At 40.7% G+C, this 27,800-nt stretch overlaps 1 protein-coding gene across 2 annotated transcripts in view; it reads right to left on the bottom strand.

Moving 5' to 3' along the window:
• LOC100890525 (transient receptor potential cation channel subfamily A member 1) overlaps nucleotides 1–27,258 on the bottom strand; it is a 32,864-nt gene extending 5,606 nt beyond the window's left edge. Inside the window, exons 1-22 of one of the 2 annotated variants that reach the window (XM_003725939.3) lie at nucleotides 27,032–27,255; nucleotides 24,565–25,504; nucleotides 23,294–23,453; nucleotides 22,797–22,975; nucleotides 21,620–21,727; nucleotides 20,639–20,747; nucleotides 19,311–19,408; nucleotides 18,237–18,409; nucleotides 17,170–17,333; nucleotides 16,029–16,192; nucleotides 15,263–15,345; nucleotides 14,394–14,555; nucleotides 13,344–13,455; nucleotides 12,296–12,465; nucleotides 11,052–11,196; nucleotides 10,106–10,189; nucleotides 8,750–8,820; nucleotides 7,608–7,890; nucleotides 6,613–6,720; nucleotides 5,041–5,207; nucleotides 4,049–4,109; nucleotides 917–985 (exon numbers count right to left, since the gene is read on the bottom strand). In XM_003725939.3, the coding sequence (XP_003725987.2) occupies nucleotides 917–985; nucleotides 4,049–4,109; nucleotides 5,041–5,207; nucleotides 6,613–6,720; nucleotides 7,608–7,890; nucleotides 8,750–8,820; nucleotides 10,106–10,189; nucleotides 11,052–11,196; nucleotides 12,296–12,465; nucleotides 13,344–13,455; nucleotides 14,394–14,555; nucleotides 15,263–15,345; nucleotides 16,029–16,192; nucleotides 17,170–17,333; nucleotides 18,237–18,409; nucleotides 19,311–19,408; nucleotides 20,639–20,747; nucleotides 21,620–21,727; nucleotides 22,797–22,975; nucleotides 23,294–23,453; nucleotides 24,565–25,413 (3,519 nt within the window). In that variant the 5' untranslated portion in view covers nucleotides 25,414–25,504; nucleotides 27,032–27,255. Of the gene's footprint in view, nucleotides 1–916; nucleotides 986–4,048; nucleotides 4,110–5,040; nucleotides 5,208–6,612; nucleotides 6,721–7,607; nucleotides 7,891–8,749; nucleotides 8,821–10,105; nucleotides 10,190–11,051; nucleotides 11,197–12,295; nucleotides 12,466–13,343; nucleotides 13,456–14,393; nucleotides 14,556–15,262; nucleotides 15,346–16,028; nucleotides 16,193–17,169; nucleotides 17,334–18,236; nucleotides 18,410–19,310; nucleotides 19,409–20,638; nucleotides 20,748–21,619; nucleotides 21,728–22,796; nucleotides 22,976–23,293; nucleotides 23,454–24,564; nucleotides 25,505–27,031 lie in introns of both variants that reach the window. The other variant, XM_030984302.1, reaches the window with a different exon arrangement.
• Between the last annotated feature and the right edge of the window lie 542 nt (nucleotides 27,259–27,800).

Below are 27,800 nucleotides of genomic sequence, written 5' to 3'. Positions count from 1 at the left end.
CAGAAAAGTGGCCATTATAGGCAGGTGGTTTTTAAGTACAGGTGCCTATAGTACATGTTTCAATAAGAAACTATTTTCAAGGGAAACAAAAAAGCGGTCTTTGTCGACAGGTGGTCCCTAGTGTACTAGTATATGTCATTGTAACATTTTCAAAGGGTGACGTACGAGGCCATTAAAATGAATACGATCGCAACCACTTTCGAAAAATCACCTCAAGGGCGTTTTCAAGATACTATTGTAATTATATCCCATATAAATAATGTTCGAATTCCGTAATATGTCGTTGCAACGTTCGCACGTTTCCAAAATGTGACGTATACAAGGCCTTTGGATGTCCCTATGTTGATTTTTGGAAAGTATTTGCGATGGTGTTAAAGGTGGTGCAAGTAGATTTCAATCGAGATCTGAATTGTTTTGCTTTGACCCCACGAGACAAACTTCGATTTTGTTTGATTGTTTAGAATATATACTACACCATATTACAAGGGATGGATATTAGAAATTCTATTCCAACATTGCCGAAACTTTGTTTAGCATCTTGTTGATGATGAGAAATCTAGCATTTAATGACAATTTTCTGCAGTCATCACGTAATCTATTTCAAATATCAACATCAATATCATCACTTATCTCTAAGTTGGACTGAACAATTATGGAAAGCCGTTAGCATCTATGAAAATATTTTGTAAAAATTATTTCAAAAGGCATAAAATGTTGATTCAAATCATTCATATTTTCTATTATCAAGGATATTTCATATTTTTGACGTGGAATTTACAAAAAGTCTAAAATACTTTCGTTTTTCAATATATTATATTTTAGGGCTACAAATGGCTCTCTATAATGTTTAAGTCCAACTTAGAGTTGAGTTCGACTTAGGATCTTTGTGAAACACCCCCTGAAATGATAAACTCACCACTCTCCTGAGGCAGATTTCAAATGTCACCGAGAAGGAGACGACGAACATGATGTACACTGACATGGCCTGTTTCATAAAAAAAAAAAAAACATTCATACAAATTGGTATTTGGCTGGAAAAGAGATGAAACTGGCAAAGACTGAACACGATATTTTTTTCGAGGCTTTTGCCTGCGTCTATATACACATGCATCAAGTAGATTATAATGGAAGGCGCCGCTGGACGACGTCAGTGCATGTAAATACTATAGGCGCCATCCCACATACAACCGGCACCATTCCACATAACTCGGCACTATCCCACATAAAATCGGCACCATCCCACATACAATCGGGGCATCCTCACATAACTCGGCACCATCCCACATACAATCGGCACCATCGCACATACAATCGGCACCATCCCACATAGAATCGGCACCACCCCACATACAATCGGCACCATCCCACATAACTCGGCACCATCCCACATACAATCGGCACCATCCCACATAAATCGGCACCATCCCACATACAATCCGCAACATCCCACATACAATCGGCACCATCGCACATACAATCGGCACCATCCCACATACAATCGGCACCACCCCACATACAATCGGCACCATCCCACAAGACTCGGCACCATCCCACATACAATCGGCACCATCCCACATAAATCGGCACCATCCTACATACAATCGGCAACATCCCACATAAAACCGGCACCATCCCACATACAATCGGCACCATCCCACATAACATCGGCAACATCCCACATAACTCGGCACCATCCCACATACAATCGGTGCCATACCATATATAATCGGCACCATCCCACATAACTCGGCACCATCCCACATACAATCGGCACCATCCCACATAACATCGATCCCGGGGGGGGGGGGGTGGGGGGATATATCCCCCCCCCCCCCAATATTTCAGGTGGGGGTATGGCCTGTACAATCATCCCCCCCCCCCCAATAATTCACCATCACAAAAAAAAAAATAATAATAATGATGAGAGCCCGATGAGAGTACATGTAATGAGGAAGGGGAACTTGATTCAAACAAGGATTAATAGTCGAGAACGGTACAACGAATCGTCTTCTTTCTTTAATAATTTAATGAAACGTCAAAGCTTCCGCGTGAGGGGGGGGGGACTGAAATCAGACAAGGATTAAGAGTCGAGAATGGTACAACGAATCGTCTTCTTTCTACAATAATTTAATGAAACGTCAGAGCTTCCGCGCTACGCGCGGAGGAAGGGGAACTTGTTTCAAACAAGGATTAAGAGTCGAGAATGATACAACAAATTGTTTTCTTTCTTTAATAATTTAATGAAAAGTCAGAGCTTCCGCGCTACGCGCGGAGGAAGGGGAACTTCATACGAACAAGGATTACTAGTCGAGAACGGTACAACGATTCGTCTTCTTTCTCTAATAATTTAATGAAACGTCAGAGCTTCCGCGCTACGCGCAGAGGAAGGGGAACTTGATTCAAACAAGGATTAATAATCGAGAACGGTACAACGAATCGTCTTCTTTTTCTAATAATTTAATGAAACGTCAAAGCTTTCGCGTTGGGGGGGGGGGGGAACTGAATTTAGACCAGGATTAAGAGTCGAGAATGGTACAACGAATCGTCTTCTTTCTTTAATAACTTAATGAAACGTCAGAGCTTCAGCGCTACGCGCGGAGGAAGGGGAACTTGATTCAAACAAGGATTAAGAGTCGAGAATGGTACAACGAATCGTCTTCTTTCTTTAATAATTAAATGAAACGTCGAAGCTTCCGCGTGAGGGGGGGGGGAACTGAATTCAGACAAGGATTAATAGTCGAGAACGGTACAACGAATCGTCTTCTTTCTCTAATAATTTAATGAAACGTCAAAGCTTCCGCGTGGGGGGGGGAGGGACTGAATTCAGACAAGGATTAAGAGTCGAGAATGGTACAACGAATCGTCTTCTTTCTTTAATAACTTAATGAAACGTCAGAGCTTCCGCGCTACGTGCGGAGGAAGGGGAACTTGATTCAAATAGGATTAAGAGTCGAGAATGGTACAACGAATCGTCTTCTTTATCTAACAATTCATGAAACGTCAAAGCTTCCGCGTGGGGGGGAACTGAATTGAGACAAGGATTAAGAGTCGAGCACGGTACAACGAATCGTCTTCTTTAATGAAACGTCAGAGCTTCCGCGCTACGCGCGGAGAAAGGGGAACTTGATTCAAACAAGGATTAATAGTCGAGAACGGTACAACGAATCATCTTCTTTCTTTAATAATTTAATGAATTGTCAGAGCCCACTACCGCCCCCTAAAATAAAATCCTGGTTACGCGCTTGAGAGGATAATAACCCAGGTAGCAAGCTCATGTGGGCCCCACATGGGTCCCATATTCTCTGAAATGTTATCTTTATTGAGGGTGACTTGAAAAAGTTAATAACTTGGAAGGGAGGGGTGCAACCTGCCACACGCTTCTATCTCTTGGTTGCTTTGATCCATTGCCGAAAATATTTTGGCCCCTTTCATCCCCCCCCCCCCCCAACCACGGATACAAATCGACACCCCTGGCACCGTCCCACATAAAATCGGCACCATCCCACATAAAATCAACGCCTTTATACATAAAATTGGTGCCATCTTATTCAAAATTGGTGCCATCTCATTTAAAATTAGCGCCATCTCCCAAAAATATACGCCTTCATACATATAATCGGCGCCATCTCATATGTGTTGCTGCAGGAAAAACCAGCTAAATGCTGGCACAATTTAATTAGGACATTAATATCATGCAGTACATATATGATGAAACTTATCATTAAATTCTTATTTCCTCTCTTTGACTATTGAAATACAATGTAGGTACTCTCTAGCAATGCCCTTAAAAACAATATGGCAAATTTTATAGGTTCGAACCCATGATAGGATGTGTCTATGTGAAATGTATCTTTTCCACAATGTAAGTATGTACAATGGAAAGAAATCTTAATCAACATTACTATTAAGTCTCGTTCTCTTGATGTGTGTAGGCGATATTTTTAAACTGCTCAATACAGCTTTAGCATAATAGTGGTGTGTTGTAATAAAAAACACATGTATCGAATAAGTAAAAGTAATTTGATTGCAAAAGAGATAGATTACATACCTTTAGCAAGGAAGACAGAGTTTCCATGAACATAAGTACATACAGCCCAGTGGTCTTGAAACTGAACAATGAGGAGAAAATGTTACAGATTTTAATCAACTGTACTGTGATTTAAAAAGCAGAGGCAGGGGCGGATCTAGGTGGAGGGGGGGGGGGGGTTCAGCAGTTTAAACAAGTGTTTAAAAAAAATACTCGTTACACCCCCACCCCACTCTCTACTGAGCGAAGTATTTGTCGGCGCGATTTTAAAGTTTCGAGGAGCAAAATGATTTGTTTGGTATTGATTTTTCGAAAATCCTGGATCCGCCACTAGGTCAAACCCCCCCCCCCCCCCACCCTTGGCAAAAAGCTCGATCCGCCCCTAAGAAGGGTATAGGGTTAGGTGTTCTCGGACCAGACACCACCCGTAACACAAAGAGTTGCAATCAATCGCAAATTGCCTTGGGCATTCAAGAGCCTAGTTCAAATATGCAGCGGTAAACCGCGGCGGATTTTTGTTATGATGACGTCAGGCGTAAAGTGTAACACGCTTCACATTTCCTATCTCAACACAGAGCTTATTGAATACGCATATGACCTTTGTTGCACGCAGTTGCTATTCATTTACGAGTAAAACAAAACATCGCCGCTGTTTTGCGGCGGTTTACCGCGATATATCTGAACGAGCCTTAGACTACGTGTCTTTCTCGTGGACTGGCTCGGGGCGACGCGACCGCAGCATTATAGGTGCGTGCAACATACGCGAAACCGAAGCGTGAGGAGAACTTCGGTCTCTTCCGCGAACGCTGACCATGTAGAGATTAAGTCGCTGACTACCATTAATCAAGTCCATTCATTTACATGCAGTTGTCCTAAAGAAGGCGTAGATGGCGTTAACCAGTATTTGTCACACGGCTACACGGCCTTTAACATAGGTGCCCCCAATTATTCAAGCACTCCCTTAAAGGACAACCTCAAGCTACATCACTATGAAACAGTCGCAAAACACCTACCCTTTGAAGTACAATATGAACTTGATCCATGAGAAGAACATGGCGATAACTCCAGCTATCCAGTTATAGGGGCATGGGACCTTACCCGGCGGATACACGAACACAGCGGCGCTCACCAGATTCAACCAGTCTATCGTGTTTGTGACGTCCATGAAATATTTCAACCGCTTTAAAAAAAAACACGAAATGAGACATAGAAAATATAAAAGACGAGAGGAGAAAGAACAAAAACGGTCAGAGGTAGAAGAAGGGAATGGGAGGAACGCTTTCATGTACGGTGAAAAACTCTGCAAACAATAAAGGAGCACCAGAAGGTTTTTCACAAAGACTAAGATCGACTTTAAGTTGGACTTAACTATGGCAAGCCGTTCATGCCACTGTTTGTTCTCACCAATATGATCTTTAGATAATATTTTTCCTTCAATAATGAATATTCAAAAATCTAAATTCTGTTGATTTATGACCATGATGTGCACGTCCCTTGAGAGACCACTGTCAGTAAACGGTAAGAGCAAACAGTGGCATGACTGGCCTGCCATAGTTAAGTCCAACTTAAAGTCGATCTTAGTCTTTGTGAAACACTCCCCAGGAGTAGCAAATTGACAAGACATGAGCGCTCTTCGAGATCTCACTTTTATTATAAACACGAAGGGAGATGGCTGGAAACTGCAGGAGAAAAGCAATTGTTGGGAAACTTGCATCATTTTACATATTAAGGTTGCTATACTTCTTTAAAGGAACTTAATTACAAAATAAAACACACATTTTCCATTAGTTGTGTAATAGCTCTCGGATGAGATAATAAAATCCAAACAACAAATAATAAAAATGCAGTCGAAGAAACAATCCTTGCAAAACTTTGCATGAATTTACATAAGTTGTTAGGAACTCAATTCCTAAATATAATTTGTAATTAGTGGTACTAGCTCACCGGATTAGCTTAACGAATCCATATAAAATGTCCTGTACAATCTATTCATTTAAATAGAAATAGTCAGAATTTGTACAACAAAAATACATATTTACTTTGTTGCCCATAAAGTCGGAATAATCAATAATGTTTAGTTCTTTTAATTAAATAATTGCAACAATAATTCTTCAAAGATGATTTTCTTTTCCCAGAACCTCCATACACTATAGATTGATCAATAAAGTTTTGAAAAGATATTAACTTTATCCCTCAAGAATAAGTCACGATCACTTCAATAGGTTAAAAACATTCCAACTTTATGGGCAACGGTGTCTATATGCATATAATCCCAGGCCTGGGGTTGTTTCATAAAGACTAAGATGGACTTTTAGTTGGACTTAAATATGGCAGGCTGTTCACGTCACTGTTTGCTCTCACCATAATGATCTTTAGATAATATTTTTTCCTTCTATAATGAATAATACAAACATGTAAATTCTGTAGATTTGTGACCATGATTTGTACGTCTCTTGAAAGACCAATGCCTCTAAAATTTGAAAGCAAACAGTGGCATGAACAGCCTGCCATAAGTTAAGCTCAACTTAAAGTCGATCTTAGTCTTTGTGAAACACCCCCCTGATATGTTTAAGATTGAGACATACCACTACGTAGATCTCGCCAAGTTCTCCTATTACAACGGTAAAACAGTAAGTCAACACGATGTAAGATATGATCACAGGAGTGGTGTCTACGAAGTAGAACGAATCGGTCTGCAGACAAAAAAAAGAAGTATTCTTTATAACATATTGTAGTCAGCAAGGAAATAAGTCACCCGTTCTCATAACCTGTCCCAGAACAATTACACTACATACCACACAAAAACACCATTATAACGATATTCCGTTCTTGTCTTAGCGGATATCACATAATTTGTTATATTTATAAGGTATGACGTCTCTCGATAGGTGCGCTCCCTGAATATTATAACCCCGGTTGTAGTTCCGACAACCGCAGCGCTCAGTGCAGCCAGGGAAGAAATCCTACAAGTTACCCACTATTTACCCCTGGGTCGAATGTGGCAAATGTAAATAAATGCATTGCCAAGGGACGTTAGTGCCCCCAACAGCAATTAGAACCTCCATTTACCTCCTTCGTTCATAGTCAGGAGACATATCCACTAGACTACAGCACCAACCTCTATCTCTCCTATCGGATTTGTGAGGAGTTTAAGACATTACAATTTAGGCTTAGAGTTAGGGCCTGACCATCAACTTAGGAAAATCCGTTTTTTAAGCGCACTTATAAGCTTATTTAGTACGTACTGCACATCATATTGCTCGTTATATTACGTGTTTGAGGTCTTGTGTGTGGTATGTTATTAAGTATGAATTACCAAAGAAAAAAGATGTCAGTCAGTCACTCGATAGTGTCTGACAGTGAAGTCTAGAAGGTAAACGGGTTTCCTTTGATAATTTGAATAATGGGACACTGCTAATGCTTTAATTTCACAGATAGGATATACAGGATATATTCATAATTCCTGCAAAGTTCTACAGAATTTGATGTTGGCTGCAAAAGGGACATGGCATATTCAAAAGAGTAAAAAGATCACGTTTTGAAAGCAAACTATAGCCAGCATGATCGAGAGATATCTTACGGGAGCATAGTAGTAGAAGTGTTCCTCGAGGAACGGGTTATCTGTTAGATTGAAGTAGGGGCAAGTATCATGAGGATCTGTAGTTGATGTTGACCCCGGTGACCCTGGTGTAACCTTCGTGGTCGACGATACTCCTGTTGGCGCTATGGTAGAGGCTGATTGAGGTGTAGATATGTAATCGTCTGTCCAATGTGGATACGTGGTCGTGTACACGGTCATCGAGACCAAAAACAAGACGTAGAAGAAAAGGTCCAGGTAGTAGAACAGTCGTCCAAACCGATTCCTGTGGAGAAGGAGATACCATATCAAGACATTGAAAAATAAAAATAAATGCAGTGCTTAGATACTTCATTACTCTAAAAGACTAAAAGTGAATACACAATACAATACTACTGGTACGATTTAAAGTGTCTCAAATAGCCGATCATAATTATAGTATCAGGTAAGATGTGGAACACCACATTTTATGTGTGAAGGAGGGGGGCATTTTGAAAATGTGTCCCCCTATACATTTCGAGCCAGAAAAAAAAAAGAAAACCAAAAACAAACGGATATTGTGAACAAGCTATGAGCTGGATAAAAAAGATGTCATGCTTTTCATATAGCGGAAGTAAAATGCTTTAAAGTGATACATTGATTACGTTAGTCCATGCATGCTTGACTGAGCAACAATGTTTTAAAATGGCATGCCAAAATCCACAATCACCGTTTCTTTTCTGATTTTTTTTCTTCTTCTGGTACGCACTTCTGGGACGCATAGGCCGTCCGTATTTATACCGCACCCCAGGATATCTCTGGCGTATCCCCGGACACCTACCCCCTGGATACCCCCCCCCCCCGATAACCACCGCCAGTCAACTACACCCTAGGACAACTACCCCCTAGGACAACTACCCCATAGGGCAACCACTCTCTAGGACGACTACCCCCAGGACAACTACCCCCGGACAACTACCCCAGACAACTACCCCTAGGACAACTACCCCCCGTACAACTACCCCCAGACAACTACCCCCCTAGGACAACTACCCCCGGACAACTACCCCTAGGATAGTTGTCCGGGGGGTAGTTGTCCTAGAACCTATCTCTGGCGCGGTTGATAATTTGATTTGAGGACGGAAGAAGTACAGTATGTGTTTTACCATTTTCTCTTGAGGATACTCTGTGAAAGCTCGTGAGCCAAAAGTTTCTCTCGTCCGTATAGGCACATTGTCTAGAAAGCAAAAACATTATAATACTTGTATCACTCAAAATTACTCAAAATAAACAACGTCGATAAAGATGCAGACAAATGTTTAAAGATAAACTTTAGTACTGGTAATGCGATTGCATTGTGAAAGAAAAGGTGTGGAAAGGATCAGAAACAGTTGATCATGAAGCATGAAAGTATTGGTGTGCACTGCAAGGTTCTGGAGTCATCAAAATCATAATAAATTTGACCGAGTCTTGGTAAAGTAACAAGCACTCACATAGAAAGCTATATATGGGACAACACACGTGGTGTCGGGGCTAGTACTTCCTTGATTTCCTTGTCTTTCTATGCTCATTACTCAGCCAGTATACATTTTCTTCCAAAATTGTTTGGCACATGTCATTTATTTGTAATCTTGAACATTCAGTGTAAGTTTCGTTTGATTCTGTGAGAATTTTTTTTAATATTTTTTTACCAGTACTGGAGTTTATCTTTAATGTTAAATGTAAACCTCAAACTTAAACGGTGGTAACCATCGGGCGGGCGGAGAAGTAGTGAGGCGGCTGAGGCCCATGGTAATGTATGGTAGACAATTTCTTGTCCATCATTGATAAGGGTCATTTGTTAAGTTATGAAAGAAATCATGGGAGAATCAGAAGAAAGAAATTAACTCTCCTTTTGATCAACCAGTGAATAATTAAACCCTTCGTTCAAAGCCGTTTCACATTGCGCGGGAACGGTCTATAACACATTCTCAAATATATGAAGTTTTTAATTAGCTAATAATTATACATTCAAAATCAAACGTTGAATCTTCCGTTCGGAAACAAAATTGTACATTCCTTGTGATAATACCAGTAAATGATTGATCCCTTTACTTAAAGCCGTTAAATGCAAAGGCATAATGTCCTTTTCACATTTTAATGATCTTACACAACCTCAAATACAATGATTTAAATTAGCTGATCACTACTTTCCAAATCAAACTCGTTGAATATTCCTTTCGGAGTTTACAATGTCATATTATTTTGTCATGAGACGTATGGTTGACAAATGAAGAGCTTAATTTGAAAAGGAGCTAAATCCAATTTTAATAAAGATTAAGTCTTTGGTATCAGAACATTGTTCACGTAAGTACCCGTCTTTCAACCAAATTATTTACCTAAATTTGGGGAGCAATTATGAAAAAATGCACCTTCTAATATCACTTTTCTTTAGACGCCTGTACAAAATCTGGTAATCAATTTCTTTTTCTCCGAAGTTACAAAATTTGGAATTAAACTCTTCAAATAGAGACATGACTCACCCTCACAGCAAAGTATCGATAATCGTTTACTTTCGTTGATTGGTCGTCTGGACCCGGGTCCATGTACTGATACTCGTATTTCACCTATGCGCAGAGAAAGAAAACAGATTTTTTTGTTGTTGAAATCTTAGTAACCATTTTATACCCCTTTTGATGCACTATTGGAAATTTGCATTTCACTTAATCAGGCCTGTACATCCATGCCCGCGAATCGATCATACATTACTGTCTCTTATATTTTAAATTGTGAAAAACGGAAACTATGCATTCAAGAGCATCCTATTACCGCCAAAATCTTAGTATGCACAAAATGGGGTATGTACTGTTTAAAAAAGGGCAGCTCCCGCAGTCCCCTCCCCGGCTGGGCGACCCATGTGTTATAACTTTAGCCTAAAACGCGTTTCACACTAGACGTCATTTGCTGCTACTGGTGTGACCTTACGCGCCATGACTTGTGAGGTAACATGGTACACACATTTAAACATAATTAAGTACCTAAATAGAATATATATTGTCAGTTGTAAATGTTATTCATTTATATAAAAAAAAAATTAAACAAATCTGGAGGTAATTTTACTGGAACAATGCCTGCTCCTCCCTGCCCCCTCCCTGCCCCCTCCATGCCCCCTCCCTGCCCCCTCCCTCACACAAACACCCCACCCACCAACCCACACACATACTCAACCACCCACCACATAATCACCCACACACACACACCACGCACACCCACACACCCACACACACACACGCACACACACACACAATGATTGAAAATGAAGAGTGCAGACTCTGTATATAAAATAAATTATTGACGAACATTCACATGCTTGTTTGGCGCATCTAATGACGCAATTCAAATTAAGCGAATCAATTGCAACATGGACCTAATTGCAAGTTCTCGCGTCGGTATAATCTTTGGTATTTTGAATGAATTGCACATGCTCACATAGTTTGATGAACTTTGCGTATTCTTGTTTGACTTGTGAACGCATCGGTCCATGACGAGCATTGCGACGTCGGGTAGCTTTTCGATGAGGGCTTTCATGGGCGAGATCATCAGCTCATCCCTGCTCTGCATGGCGATCCTCCAGCTAGGGAAAGAAGCGTTCACTATGATCAGGCACGTAGCCAGAGTTCGATGTTTGGGGGGGGGGGCACATACATGTAATCGATCGAGGTAAAAAAAAAGGGGTCTAAACAAAATCAACCGATCTTGGGAATTTTAGGGGGGCACGTGCCCCCCCCCCCCCCCCCCCGTGGCTACGCGCCTGATTATGATATCAAATATATTTGAAATTTAAAGAGAAGGTTCTGGGAAAAGGTGAAAGTTAATTTGTAAGCGTTATCATTGTATTATGCAAGTGCGGAAGAACATCAGATAAGACATGTTTCCTACAAAAGCATGGCTCTCCAAATGCCTTAATATTCTAAATATGACATGTAACATCATACAAATCGGGACGGATTGTTATGCCACATGTTCGTGTAGTCCCGTATACATCTTTCTGTGTACAGTGCTTATAACTTTACCAAGACAGGGCCAAATTTCTTATCATTTTGATGATTCCCGAACCTTGCAGTACACACCAATACTAATATGCTATATGATAACCCTTTCTGAGCGATTCCACAGCGTTTCTTTCACAATGCAATCGCATGACCAGAACTCCACTTCATCTTTAAACATCGAGCGCCTGCAATACAATTCAATCATTACTTACGCTAATCAAATCTTTAAAAACAACGAGTGTATATGCATCGGCAATTCAACAGAATGTTGCGTTATTTATTTTTGTATTCACATCTTCAAGATATGACACTCCGACATGGCGCCGGCTGACGCAACCCTCCGTCAGGAAATGACGCCTCGTGTTAAAAATATGTTACGTCGCTTGACAATGATGACGTATAACTATAAACTAAATCATGCAGTAGATGAATTAATTTTGTGTGTATGTGTGTCACAAACCTAAATAATTTCAAATAAAGTCTTAATTACATTTTTCTCAAAGCATAAATTATAAGCAAATGTACAAAATGATGGATACATACATCAGATGTTCATCTCACCTTCATAAATTGAAATAACCATTCGATCATATTCATGATTATGACAGGGGTTGTGTGTCCAGACGCTCAACAAAAACGTAAAACAAATTTGTGGAAAAACTGGGCTGCTATTAAACTTACTCTTTGCTCTTGATTATGGCGGCGGCAATCTCGCCCTGTTCTTTTTCGATAGCCAGTTCTAGAGGAGTGAAACCAGCGGTGTTCGATGCCGACTGGTCAGCGCCAGCCCGGATCAGCAGGTTGGCCGCTGCGATGTGGCCCGCGTCACAACACACATGTAGAGCGTTGTTCTGTGGAAAGTGTTGACAGGTGTTAATGTTTCGATTTTATCTGTGTGGTTATGGTCAGAAATAATATCATCCATTACAAGTAAGGAAACACATGTTTGAAGGTTATTATGGAACAGGTTAAAAGGATGCAAACATGCCAATATAGGCCTTTGGCAACTATCAGCCCTTTCTCAGGCTACTGGTGTTGTAGAGATGATCTTTGCATATAATCGGAGCTACAGGGGCACCCCCCCCCCATTTAATGTTTTAAAATATATATTTAAAAGAGTGAGACAGAAGAACAAAAAGGAGAAAGGGAAAGAGAGAAGAGGACAAGGGTGAAAAAAGACCACGCATGGACCAGCTTATGCACCTACTAATAATCTGTAGCCTAGCATCATTTTCACGTTCTAAGTATTGACATGAGCCCCCCCCCCCCCCCAATCGTTCCAGTTCCCCTTTAATATTTGGACTTCAATCCGCACGTTACGCCACTGTAGAGTACAATGCCAACATAATTTTTATAACGGCTGTTCTTCATATAAATGATGAAGGTGTTTTAAGAATGCAGTGAATGGTACACCGCTCAAAAGCGGGTCCAGAATGTAAAAATCCACACAAATATCTGGGTAGCGCATATACCCAAGGAACCCGAATGGGTCTCTAGACGGAAAATAAAAATGTCCTGTTAAAAAGGTTTGGACGTTAACGGTACATTGTTGTGTGAACATCATGAGAACGCTGTAGATTTGGGTGGCATATTCAATCGGGGGAGGGGGGTTCAATAATATTGGATAGGAGCAAAATGCGCTAGCCAGCCGCTTTTTCTATATCTCCCGCTTAAGTGCAAATTTCGTCTGGTCTCGAGTTCGTATTCATGACGTATGATCGTCCTTTACCCTTTCTTTGTCGATGGCGTGGATGTCACAACTGTTTTCGATGAGGATACTCATTGTTTCAACGTGGTCGTTCATTGCCGCCAGCATCAAGGCCGTCCGATTTTCGTAATTCCTGTGAAGAGAAGGGAAGCAACAAACAACATTGCTCTTTTCAAAACCTTTCATATCAAAGATCATGAAATTGATACTGCTTACCCGAAATATTTTACTCATCGAAGATCATTAAAGTTCAGTCTGTGCTGTTTAGCTTCTGAATATGCTAGCATCAGATGAAATGTATCTCCATCATTTTATCACACATTAAGTCGTTCAAGGCATCAATTATGAATCGCCAGTCACCAAGACCTGTTTTCGTGAGCTCGAGTTTGCCAAATAGCCCGCTATTTCTGATTCAGGTATTTAGCCCGAAGTTACAAATCGCGTCCTCATCAGCTCGAGAAATGTGCTCGTGTTCGCCTATAGTGAAAACGCACCGGACAAATAGCGGGCAAACTAGCCCAAGATATCTTGGAAAGATTTCCCGAGCAAAACAGCCCGCGATTTGCGTCTTCACCTGCCAGAAGCCTGCTATTTTGCGATCGGGCTAATTTCCCGAATCAGAAATAGCGGGCTATTTGGCAAACTCGAGCTGATGAAAACAGGCCTTTTGTGAAGCTACTGTTGTGGGAGATATTTATAATCTAAGCCAAAGCAGCGGCAATTAGACATGGTCGGTTTCAAACAATGTATAATTTTTAAGGAGGGTAACACTTGCAGTCTCTAAAATGATAACATTAAATCTATACTTCTATCCAAAGCTTCCATCTCCATAACCCGGATAAACCACGTTCACTGAACACACAGAAGCTCGACGGTATCGTTAAAGTATAACAAACTACTGTTCCTCATTATACCGAACTTTTAGAACTTGTTCGTTGCATAAGTTAGATAAAGGCGTGGCAATAATGCTACAAAATAGCACAAACGTTCCACATCGTTAGCATTGGTACCCGATCAGCAGAATGTTTGTTAGTTGTTAAATGAACTGGAAAAGATTTAAGGCATTTTTACACATTGGTGATGTCAGCACCCATCTTGAGTAGTTTTCGGACCATTTCATGTCGACCGTAGAAGCAACTGGTTAGTAGCGGTGTCATTCCATTGCAGTCATCTTCATTTAGGAGCATCGGGGTGTGGCCCAAAAGCTGCTCCACGCAGTCCACGAACCCCGCCCTGGAGGGGAGAACAATATCGTGTAAGATGGATGAGGGGTGTGATACTTTATTCAAAGACAGGCTGCTCATCTTGTTAAAAACAGTGGTAGTCTATGACCATTCTCTTTATTTTGGTACGGTAAGGAAGAAGCGATTGGTCAATTCTTTTGAATTATTATTGAATTGGTTATTACATCGATTGATTGATTGATTTATTGATTACTTGATTGAGTGACGGTCTTTATCTTGCCAAAGGAGAGTAGACCTAAATGTGTAAGATTTATTAAGTGGACGGGACTTTTGGGCAAGTGTCTCAAATGACAGATCCTTCTGGTAACGAGGGAACCGCTTGTCCACGATCGTAACATGTCTTAATGCAATACGGTCGGGTGAATGAAGAAAAACAAATCTTAGGTCGTATAATCAACAAACAATTTTGAAGGGTAAAGAATAAAAAGAAAAAGAAGAGACAACAGCAGGCAGGGCCAGTTTTACACTTGAGTGAACTTGAGATCGTGGAAAGATCCGTTTTGTTTGTACTAGATGCGTGATGTCCACAGCGCATTTTTCCGTGCCTCTATGGCAAGCCTTCAACGCCATAAAGATCTATTCAACAGGATCTATCTCTACGGCATTGAATGCTTGCCATACGCATATGTCGTCCAACCGCCCTTTGGTATATAGGCCCTACTAAACCCCCAAGTGACGTCGAGAAAAGGAACTTACTGAGCTGCGATGTGTACCGGTGTTTTGCAGAGGACATCACGAACATCGCCTTCAGCTTCATACTTGATCAACAGCTTAATCATCTATAACCATGGTAACAGAAGAAACCAACGTTTAAATTGGAAATACAAAGAAAGGCATGATACAAAAAGAAGCAACGGACTTCATGGATAAGCGTTCTAAATCGAAATATAGGTGCCAAACAAAACGAATATAGATTTACTACTGACGGGTTACTGACATTTTGTGTGTGAACGGTTAAACGTGTTTAAACTGGATGTAGCGTGTGCTTTGTTTGATATGACATGACCTTCAATGCGCAATGTCACTACTGCGCATTTTAAGAGCAGTAATTTATCACGAAACTTTTAACGATCGCACCGAAATTTCTGTGTGTGAATGATGTCGTATGTACAGCTGATAAGTTTAAAGCCCTTTAAACTAATCATGTTTATAGAATTTTAGCTGTGTGTGAAGGCTGGTAGTCACGGTACAATATTACCTTTCAACAAAGTTTAAAACGCATCAAAATTCCTATGGATATCAATGTCTTTTGAATCCCCACTGCACTACGTATAGCTACTTGCGCCCTCCATATAGCAGTCAATGCCTAATCGGTGAACATTGGTCCTCCATGATCCCCTCTTTATTATGTTAATTGAGAGCTGATTTGATGAGATAACCATCTGTCAGTGAACATGCAGGAAGGTCTAATCCCTCCTGGCCAACTAGTGCAGAGGGGCTTTAAAGCTATTCTGGAACTTACATCTACGTTGCCCGATTCAGCGGCATAGTGAAGGGTCGTCTGGTCGTTTTCATCGGCTTCGTTTCGCAGGCTGTATCCTCCGTGTCTGAGAAGAAATTGCAGGAAGCTAAGGTGGTCCATCTCTGCTGCCCAGTGCAAGGGAGACTTGTGGCGAACGTCAAATACTGCACGGAAAGAGAAAATGAAAAATCAAAGCAAAATGGGAAATATTTCCTTTAAGATATTGATCTACTGTATGCGATAGTGGGGATGTTTAAAACCTGTCGAGATCCGATTTTCATGAGTAGATACTTTTTGGCGTCATCAGCGCCTGCAGGGTAATGTCAGATAATCTTTGGTCTCTAATCTCAGTATACTGATTGAGACATGTCACACGTGTACCTCAGGTATACCTCAACATTGGTTTACGAACAACCATTGGCTTCTCCATCATTGCTTTCATCATCATCATCATCATCATCATCCTCATCATCATCATCCTCATCATCATCATCATCATCATCACTACCATACTCGTTATTAAAATAATCCCGTCACTGTCATTAAGATCGTTTTCACCCCCGTTAAATTGGCGTCATTTTTTTTTCCTCACCATCATCATCATCATCATCATCACCTCCACCACCATTATTATCATCTTGGTTACCATCATCGCCACACATTAATCATCTTCATAATCAATATTACAATCGTCATCATCATCGTCATTATCATCGCCTTCACCACCGTTGCCGTCGTCATATCGGTGCCATCACCATTGTTATCAGCATCATCATTATCATTATCGTCCTTGCAATCCTCATCGTCATCGTCATCATAGTCTACCTCATTGATCACAACGTATGAATTGGGTACACCAGATGAAAGCGGTGAAACTTCCGCATCTCAGGTTCCTCATCACCATCATCATCATCATCATCATTATCGTCCTTGTAATCATCATCGTCATCGTCATCATAGTCTACCTCATTGATCACAACGTATGAATTGGGTACACCAGATGAAAGCGGTGAAACTTCCGCATCTCAGGTTCCTCATCACCATCACCATCATCATCATCATCGTCATCATCATCATAATTATCGTCATCACCATCGACTTCGTCACAACCTGACTTGAATGTATCAGAATGATTACCCACCATGGACATCAGCTCCTCGGGTTAGAAGGAGCTCACCGGCAGATGTATGACCCTTCCAGGCGGCACAGAACAGCGGCGTGAAACCGTTATCATCCACGCCGTCGATCACGGCTCCTTCGTGGATGAGAAAAGCCATGGACTCGACACGGTTGTACACAGCAGCCCTGATCGTATAGAGTACGACAATGCAAATATTTCCATCAGTTATTGTAGAAAGACGAACTGAGCTACCAATTCCTTTCTCCCTAATATTATCTTTTATAGCGGTTTCTTATGGAACTTTGAACCTGTGTTTTTTTTCAAGAATTTGATGAAAAACAGTACGCAAATAATTATATCAATACAAGTAACCATGTATGAAAAGTAATTTGGTCAACTGCAAAGTATTATAATAGTTTTAAAACTGATCTTAAGTATAACTAACTAATATAATAGCATTTTGAGAATTTCCGTTTGATTCCGCGTGAATTTTCCGTCATAAGACATAACCAGAACTCAAGGTCAAGATTTTTTTTTTTATTGTACATGCATATCTTTTACACAGTCATAGAGCAACTTTCTCTTCGAAATGATGTTATCACACGAGCATATATGGAAGTTATGGATATATTAGTAGAGGTGTCCTGGTTGAGTTGATATATCACCGGACTGTGGATCACAATGTCCGCGGCTCAAGTCCCGCCGTGGCACTAATGTCCTTTGGCAAGACATTGATCTACATTTGCCACTCTCCACCCAGGTGTTAAATGGGTACCCGGTAGGATGCAAAAGTTAATGTGGTTAGATGAGCAAGTGTGCGCTCGTATAAATGACGCCTGGCTGGAATGCTCCCCAGGGAGTGGAGAATGTACATACATTGTGTGCAGGTAAACATGAATCCGATGACCGGGGTGATAATAATATTTGTCAAGCGCTTTGAGAGTGTCTATTGTTTTGCACGCGTTAATCCGATTATCTCGTTATAAATTTGGCACTGGGGGATTTGTGGCTTGGCATAATGGGGATTAGCCCTGTGGCAGGATAAGATTTAATAATTTTGCAATACGTTTCTTCCATTCAATGCTCACCTGTGTAACGGTGTCATGCCTTCGTTGTCTTGCATCTCGATGTCGGCACCGTTCTCGATCAGCTGCGTGACGGTGGTCGTAGCGCCGTTCATAGCCGCGATGTGGATCGGAGTCATGCCGTTCTTTTTCCTCACGTTCACGTCGACTCCCTCATCGAGCAGCCGTTGGATGACCTACAAAAATCGGTGGAAAAAACAACGGAAATTGTTAACTCAACTCTATATCTTTCATCTCGTTCCATTTGTAAGAGAATTGTTTTTTTTTTAAGAACAGATTCTATAATAAGTTTAAGTATGTTAATAACTTTATTTTTCTGTATTATTACTTTGAAATGCACGTGATTCTTATAATTTGGGGATGGAGGGTGCTCTACTTGAGGTGTGGTCAGAGCCATCTATATACAGAGTTTGGCCAACTTGGGTTCACTGGGTCACAACATGGCTTATAGTTATATTCTTTTGTTTTGTGCTTGCCCAACAAAGCAGTAGTCGCCATATTGTGTCCAACTCGAACCGGGTTGGCCAAACTCTGTGTATAGATGGCTCTGGGTGTGGTTAATGAATGGATAATTTCATGTAAATGACGGCACTGACCAAGAGGGCCAGATGGGGTCATGAGGTTAAAATGTGAAGTACATGTACCACTGATAATAATAATAATAATAATAATATTCATTTGTAAAGCGCAATAACTATGTGGATATATTGTATTGCGCTGCAAGAGCTTGTAAATGCTGTGCTATACACACTATATGAACAAGTGAGTTTTCAGTTTTGATTTAAAATTATCTAGTGATGGGGCTTTCCTTATTTCTAGCGGTAATTTATTCCATAATCTAGGGGCAGCACAGAGAAATGACCGGTCCCCGAGGGTTACTTTGGTTTTATATGGGGGTATTTGCAACATAAATGTGTCTTGTGTACTACGAAGGTTACGACCATGAGTTTGAGACTTGATATGCAACAATTCAGTAACGTAACTAGCAGTTTGACCATTTAGAGCTTTGTAGACTATCAATAATATTTTAAATGTAATTCTCTGGCGATATGTAGTAATTTTTCAAGTAGTTGTTACCTCAGTGTTCCGTTTCAATACGGCAAGATGCAAGAGTGTGTTACTCTCGTTGTCTTCATCCATCAGGTAGCTTGACACGGGAATGTCTGTGTTTCGAGCTGTGTAATACAATAGCATTCATAAGATCATGCCAATCAGTGATTGGGGGTGGGTTGACGGACCAATTTTGCCGACATTAGAATATTCTCAACAGCGAACATACAACTAACATTTTCGAATATGTCGTCAAGGTATGAAAGACGTTAGTCAGATACTTTAATTCGATTTTGATCAGATCTTCCATATCGTTTTTTGAAAGAGAATAACACGAAAACAAAAATGTCATATAGGATTTCTTGGCAGCCTTCAATAGTTCCAAGAATTATTTGAATGGGGAAGCCATACTTCAACGAGTTCTTAAAATGCCCCTGCATGCCGGGGACCAGAAGGACATCCTATATCTATATATTTCAATAACAACCTCTTGGATCGTTTAAATGGGACGTGAAGCATTCAATTGAAGCCCACGAATGCTATTTTGAAAGCCATTATTCTAGTCATAAAAGGCGCAATTGCTCAGTGGTAGCGCATTGTCGATCTCGCCGATGCGCTAGTGCCCTTTGGTAAGGCATTAATCCTGATTAACAAGTCACCCGGAGAGGAATTAAAGCCGTCGGTCCCCTGGTTGCTTTCTGACAAGCATACACATCCTTTTCAATACATAGGCATAATCATTATTACAAATATGGAAGAAAAAATCATTTAAAAGATACATGAAAGCAGTATGTATATAATACATGCATGTATTTATACGATACTTCAAATAAGATGAAATGTTTAGGAAATAGCGACCGGTAATGCATATAACATCTTTTATGCTGATTGGGAGCACGCTACAATAGTCCTATCTTGCACCCCGGGGCAACGTGTCTGACACGGTCCCCCGACACTTACCTGCTTGTGTATTGCATTGAAAATTACAAATTATCAATAATGGGAGTAAATCTGATCGCATTCATTGTAACAGAAAATATAATGTAACTTATTTTTTGGGGTACACTTCGAATGAACAGAAACTCATACTCTGATTGTTGCTATAATACACCCTTTCACGGTTAAGACCGCCATTTTAATTTACGAGTAAACATTGCGTCACCAATGTTTTCAGATGCGCATGTTTTGTTGCGTCACTGCCATTTTAAATTACGAGTACACAACTTTGTTTACTCGTAATTTAAAATGGCGCCCATGTCAGCGCACGAGCATTCTTGTAAGCGTGAATGGGTGTATTCTGTTTACATTGTGTCTTTGTAGTATTGCTCAAGGTTTTTTATCCGAGGTATACTTACCCTTCTCTAGGAATAAGTCGATCAGATCCACATGGCCATTCATCACCGCCTTCATCAGCGGGGTCAGGCAACCGTCGTCTTTGGCTCTGATGTCGGCTCCATGTTCGACCTAGAGAAGGTATGGTAATTGATTGATTGATAAGGCCCGTTATAGACGATGCGCCACTTGCTGACGTACGATTGAGTCATTTGCTGACGCAGGGTTGCGTCAAGTAAATGCACGTCCGTTGACGCGGCAGGTGAGAATGACAGCGTACGCATAGTGGATAATGAATGAACAGTGTTGACATTGCGTTGCATTGTTGACTCATGCGTTAATTTCTTCATGGGCTCGATTAGCGGATGGAATAACGCAGTCGAAATGACGCTTCGTGTGCAACAGGAATTAACCGTCATTGTACATTTGTAAGCGTTTTTATCATAGCGGTCCTTATACTACTATGTCGAGCAGATTATAGAGCGCCTCGTAACTGCAAAGAAAATGTGCGATACCAAATATTCTGTGGATTGGATTGGATACAATTTTATGTGTAAAGCTTTGGCCTGTGATATTCAGGACGTTACAACCTGAAAGAACACGAGCTCGTAACATATCGTGACAACAAATATGAAAGCTATAACCATGCAAATAAATCCATTTCTTTTCTTCTTCCTCGGATATAATCATTTTGGTGTGGTCTTCAAAGGCCCACCGGAGCACCGCGGCGGCTTGGGAAACTTTGTTTTTGAGATATAATCTAAATAGTGCCTTTAAAATTAGAAAGGAATTTAGTGATGGTATGTATATGTATGGGTGGATTCATTCTGTCAGACACTCCAAATCATACGATGTATTTACATGTGTAGCCAAACGAAAATGACAGAGGCGGGAAGAAAGAATGAAATGAAAACATTTCAGGAATGGATAATAAAGCATTGCGAATAAAGTGATAGGCCTACTTGTTTCATTAAGGTTTCGTCTCGTAACAACAATGCACTTACGAGTAACTTGCAAACTCCCATGCTACCCTTCACTGCAGACAAATGGAGAGGAGTACAGCAGTCCTTGTCATACGCACATACGTCCGCCTTGCCTTGCCTCAGTAGAATCTTGTTAAGGACAGAATGAAGACTTTCTTTGTTGTGTCAGGAAATCATCATTGCAATGATAATTATTCATCATAACTGTTATCATTATTCGAACATCATAATTATCACAATTGTCATCGTTAACACCGCCAACATCTTCATCATTGTCCATCTTCCTCATTTTTATTGCCACTTCACTGTCAATACTACCATTATCACCTCATATTCATCACTACCATCATCATCATCATCATCATCATCATCAACTACGACAGTAATATCATCATAACTATCATCATCATCATCATCATCATCATCATCATCATCAGTATCTTAAACGCTATCAGAAAAGGATTACACTTTATATCTTCTGTCGCGCAATCACGGAAATTCTTACCCTGGTCAATTTAACATGTCCTGGCTCTGCATTCACCCCATCATCATCATCATTATCACCATCATCATCATCACAAACATCACCATCATTATAATAATGATAATGATAATAGTGGGTTCTTGTATAGCCCTCATGTCTGTCAAACGTGACACTCCTGGGCTCCTGGCGCTCCACAGCTATTACCCCTGCTTTAGCATGGCTGCCATTACGGCGCTCTAGCATTTCAAGGAATTGATTCCAGGCACCCATTAACATCACCTGGGTCGAGTGTGGCAAATGTAGATCAATGTCTTGCCAATGGGCATTTGTGCCGCGGTGTGACTCGAACCACGGACATTGTGATCCACAGTCCGGTGACAAACCCACTCGACCAAGACACCTCATCATAATTATAAGTCTCCTTCTCACCATCATCAAAATCTTTTGCGGGTGACCCGACAGTTGCTCCTGGAACAATTACTACGGGCTTTATTTCGTAAAAGGTATATGAATAGGGTTGCAACATGCAAATAGGGTTTAGGATAGGTTTATGTTAGGGTTAGGGTTAGGTTAAGTGTTTGGTCTAAGGCCAAAGTTAAAAATTGAGTTGGTCTAGGAAAATAACGCGGAGCAATTATTGTCAAGTGGCGTACACGCCTTTTAACGCCACCATCAACAAAGAAATGCAAATCTTGTCATCAGGCAAGCCGTTACCCTGGTAACTGCGATGTGTCCTCTCCGCGCGCTGATGTGAAGCGGTGTCATCCCGTTGGTGGTTCGTTTATTGACATCGGCGCATCGTGCTAGGAGTACTTGGGCGACGTCGACGCTGTTCATACGAGCAGCGGCATGAAGAGGGGTCGCCCTGACGTGAAGCTCGGTAACATCGACATCTGAGTGGAAGATAGATGATAATATCGATTGAGGAAAACTACATTTTACGTAGAGATGGTAAAATAGTCATGTTTCGGGATACACTGGGAGATCGGAAATCATTCCCTGATTATAATTATTATGAAATTATTAAATAGTTTGAGAAATGGAGAACCACCTTTGTTGTAAAACTGCCGTGCTACTCACAGAACCACCCTATTTAAGTTATAAATGTCGCTTGGGGCATACATGTATATACGATGAACAACAATAAATTGGATTAAGAATAGGAAATAGGAAACCTATGAGAACGTACAACAAAATGATTGCAGACTTACTTGCACCTCTCCTCAAGATTTCCCTTGCAATTAATTCCCGGTTATAGATGGCGGCATGGTGGAGTAAGGCTAGGTTTTTCTTATCCAGTTTGTTCAAACTGAAGTAGCTGTTCTGGTCAAGAACGTTCTTCAGATCATCGAGGTCATCATTCCGAACAGCCTAAAAACGAAAACCATGGAATATTGTTTCATTATAGAGGTGTGAGTTGGTCTAGCGGTACGTTCGATTGGTCAGCTCTCTGTCTTCACCTACAAACTGATTCAGGCGGACCCCGATTCGAAACTGAGTCACGTCTTTCGGATGGTGACGTTAACGGTCGGTCCCTAGACGTAAAGAATCATATCTGATTGATACACGTCTATACAAAACCCAATTACACATTATTATGTCTAGCGTATGCATATTTGTTATTTCGATTCTGATAGAAGAAAATTAAAGAAGTTACACTGAAATTAAATTTCCTTTACATGATCCTGAACATTATTTTTGGATAAAGCAACACAAAACTAACCATGAAATAATTTATTCAAGAAATTATTAATTGACTCAAACTTGCATTTCAAAAAACTACTATAAAAAGATTGCACTATGTAAATTCAAACTTATATGCGGACTTATTATTAGATATCTATTTATCAAGTTTAAAGTTATATAACAAGTGATTTTATACGTCCAGAATATCATTGGGAGGGGCAATGTTCCGTCAACGGGCACTTTTTAAGGGGGTATGACAACCCTTTCTCGATAGGAAATTGTGTTAGCCCCGCCCTTCCTTCTGACAATAATTGACTTTTAGGGGGTGCAAACATTTTAAGGCAGTGTGACAACTTCAATCCTCCAAAATTTCATGTCAGTTTTCGGTGTTTTGTTTATAATGCACAGCGCTTTATTTTGAAAAAGTCTTGGAGGTCTGTGCGGAAGAATCTGTTGGCTAAACCCGACGCCTACACTAAGGCCGACAACCTTTTTTGTCAAAGACTTAGAGACCCAAATTCACAAAGGAGGTTTGTCGACAAACCTAGGTTTATGTGCGTTATAGTAAGCGTTTTGACGAGTTTTGACAAACCTTGGTTTGTAAAAACGCATCGAAACGCGCCATATGACGCACATAAACCTAGGTTTGTCGACAAACCTCCTTTGTGATTTCGGGCCCTTCATGAAGGGGGTCAACATAAATCGTATTTGCTTGATGGGGTAGCTATTTCTGGAGAGGGTCTATTAATGTATTGCGGTTTGAGAAAGAAAACAGAAAAATTGGTGTTTAACTCACGTCTATCAAGTCCATAATGAGCACAGGTGAGTAGACTCTATTCAACCTGTTGTTCTTGGTGGTTTTCTGGATCTTAGATTTAACATTCTTTAGAAACCTGTCTGTGCATGGTTTCGGTTTCTTTACGGGTAGCTTTCCTTCATCAACGATTGCCGAATCAACATGGCCATCAACACCATCATCGTGGACATCAACACCACTACCATCACGTCCATCGTTCACCTGCCCATTTTCCCGATCTGGTTCAAAGAGCGTTCCCATGAAACCGATTGACATGCGATTTCTTTTCATGGGATCAAACCGAGATTTACTCCCTTTGTTCTCTTTGTTTAGAAATGCCTTCCTTTTGGTGGACTGGTTTGCATGCGACTTGAACTTGAACCCCACTGCCGGCGGCGGGTAGAACACTTCTGGTTCGTCGGTCTTAAATCGTATCCTCTTTTTCGGTGTGAACGACTCGACTTCCGGTGGCGACTGAAAACTCGACTCGCTGTTGAAATCGTTGAGAGGAATCTCGTTGTGTTTGTTCATTTTCCCGTCCTGCCTGGCCATCTTGAATTGCAGTCCGCTAGCGCTCGTGATCGTACTGTCTGTCGACACATCCTCATCATCAACGTCTGCATCCTGGACGACATCGCCGCTTCCCTCGGCATACTCGGCGGGGGAGATTAGCTCCGATGGCTGTAACGTGCAGACTTCGATGGCGGACTTTCCTCTGTTACGATCGCCATAAATTAGATGTCTGTTATCGCTGACGTTTATATCGGTATCGCTGCTCGATATGCTGATGTTCATACCGTCTGATCTTCTTTTGCCAGACACATCATTTCTTGGATGTTTCTTTTCCATGTTTTGTGGGAACTAGAGAATATCCGATCTACCAGAAACTACTCCATAATTCGCCAATCCTGGATGCTTCTCTCTTTACCTACATGAATACCTACGATATTTGAAATGAAAAAGAGTGAATTCAATGATTATTTTGCACATCATACATTAACAAATGCGGAAAACTAGGAAAATGTGGACTTCAACATCAAGAAGATAAACTTTTTGCTAGTGGACGGATCAGTTTAAAGATGCTAGCGAGATAATGAGGTCATTTAGGACAGGAAGACGAGAAAACAATTAAAAAGACAACAGGACGAGTTGTTGGAACTCAGCACGTCGACTTGTTAGCCTGAGGTTAAAAACCATCCCTATATTTCCCCAAGTAAAAGGGCGCCTATGCCGCAATATTATTGGCCAAATGAAATTGCCCTCATAGGAGACGATTTGTGCCCCATTTGCCCTTCAAGACTTCTACTTCTACGACGATACTCAGCAGGATCCATAAGTCACGATGTAGTGCTGAGGAATAAACTATCTAGTTCTTGGTCTAGGTGCTTGGTGGAAGCGCTCCCTTGAAGCCCTCCTGTGAAGTAGCGTCAAGGGTGATCTTTGAAAGTGCATTCCACGCAGTTACTGTCCGAGGGGAAAATGAGTTCTGGAAGAGCTGGGTGCGGGATGGGATTCGCCAGCAACTTCTTTGAGTGATACTGTCGTGTGTTGCTGGCAATCATGGGTGCTGTGTAATGGTGTGCATTGATGGCTACTGTGTCGTTTTGGATCTTGTACATGAGGTGAAGGCTTGCAGCATTTCTTCTCCTCTCCAGGCTCTCCCATTTTAGATGTTGAATCATGGCCGATAGATGATAACATGATACCAACAAAAAATGTTTTTGCCCTGGTCTATTATAACTACTATGTCTCCTTTGTTGTGCAGGTTTAATAAATAAAGTGATGTTTTAACAATTGCATTCCAAAGTTTTGTCAGTTATTTGGAAACACTTACTGTCCTGCCCATATTCTCCAGAGATTATAAGCAAACATATCTAGAAATTTTACGACTTTGACAGTGATCTAAATCTATATTTATGCCTTTCTATCTAGACATATACGACTGCAATCTGGTATGAGCAGGGAAACTTTAAAAGTTTAAAATGTATGCCGATGATGATTATGATGATGATGGTGATAAATCAGAGCATGAATGGCGCCATATTTCTCTTTTAAAAGCGTTCAAAGACGCAGGTTCGAACGATGAAGTCAGTATATTCACATTTTCGAAATAAGTTATCCCTCCCCCGCCCCCCCCCCCTCTTCCAGCTGCCACCCTCACAGAATTAAAAGCGTTACTAATTTACAATATTTTTAGACATTCTCTATTTATTCATCATACATCGATTAGAAAACAAATGCTTTCGTCGAAACTTACCGTCAGATGTTCATTCATTCATTTACAATAGGCACCTTCTGACAACCTCACAGAATTAAAAGCGTTACAAATTTACAACATGTCAGACGTTAGTCTGCAATTGAGTGCATTTATGGTCTCAAAAACATACACAAACTGATCATACATCAGACATTCTCTATTTATTCATCATACATCGATTAGAAAACAAATGCTTTCGTCGAAACTTACCGTCAGAAGTTCATTCATTCATTAACAAGCGGCTGTAAAATCCCTAAAAGGCAAGGCAACGAAGAACTTGTTATTCCAAATGATAGAACATAATACGTGTATCCATCAAATCAAACGAAATTGTGCAACACAAGACAGTGTACAAGCAGAAGTGAGACTGTATGACGGTCCATGCATAACAAAACACACTCGCCTAATTTAGAATGAAGTTATCTAACAACAACAAAAAAGAGACCCTTTTTTTTTACTCGGTCTAATGCTCGCGAGACTTTCATCGCCTTTGTGTAGTCAAGTATAATAAGTCCACCCCCGCCCTCCGTGAAAAAACAGACCGAAGAAATGAAACGAATGCACACAATATTCTAAGAACAGTTAAAAAGAAGATAAATTCCAAATCCTCTAATCTGAAAAAAACTTGTTTTGTTCATCTTCCGTGAAGGAAAGAATACAAGGCCTTTCTGATTGTCCTACCGAGCTATTCTTTAGCTTGATTTATATTCTAAGATTACGACGAATCAAAGTAGAAAAGACGCTTACTTATCGGCTTTATTCGGACAAAAAGGCAAGAATGTATTCATAACAGGTCGTGCGAAGGGGCACATCTCTTTGACTCTAACTTTAACTCCCTTAAAATTGAGTAACCTTATTGACTGATTTTCAAAAAATATACACGGATTCTTCTTAACGTCAATTGTCTCCACTTCATAAATGAACTCTTTTAATTGTTAAGATAGGACCTAAATAATTTTGAATCAAATGAATTCACATG

This window comes from Strongylocentrotus purpuratus, unplaced genomic scaffold (genome assembly GCF_000002235.5).
Source record: "Strongylocentrotus purpuratus isolate Spur 01 unplaced genomic scaffold, Spur_5.0 spur5_scaffold_14, whole genome shotgun sequence".
Classification (NCBI taxonomy): domain Eukaryota; kingdom Metazoa; phylum Echinodermata; class Echinoidea; order Camarodonta; family Strongylocentrotidae; genus Strongylocentrotus; species Strongylocentrotus purpuratus.
This window is presented reverse-complemented; position numbering and strand designations above follow the sequence as displayed.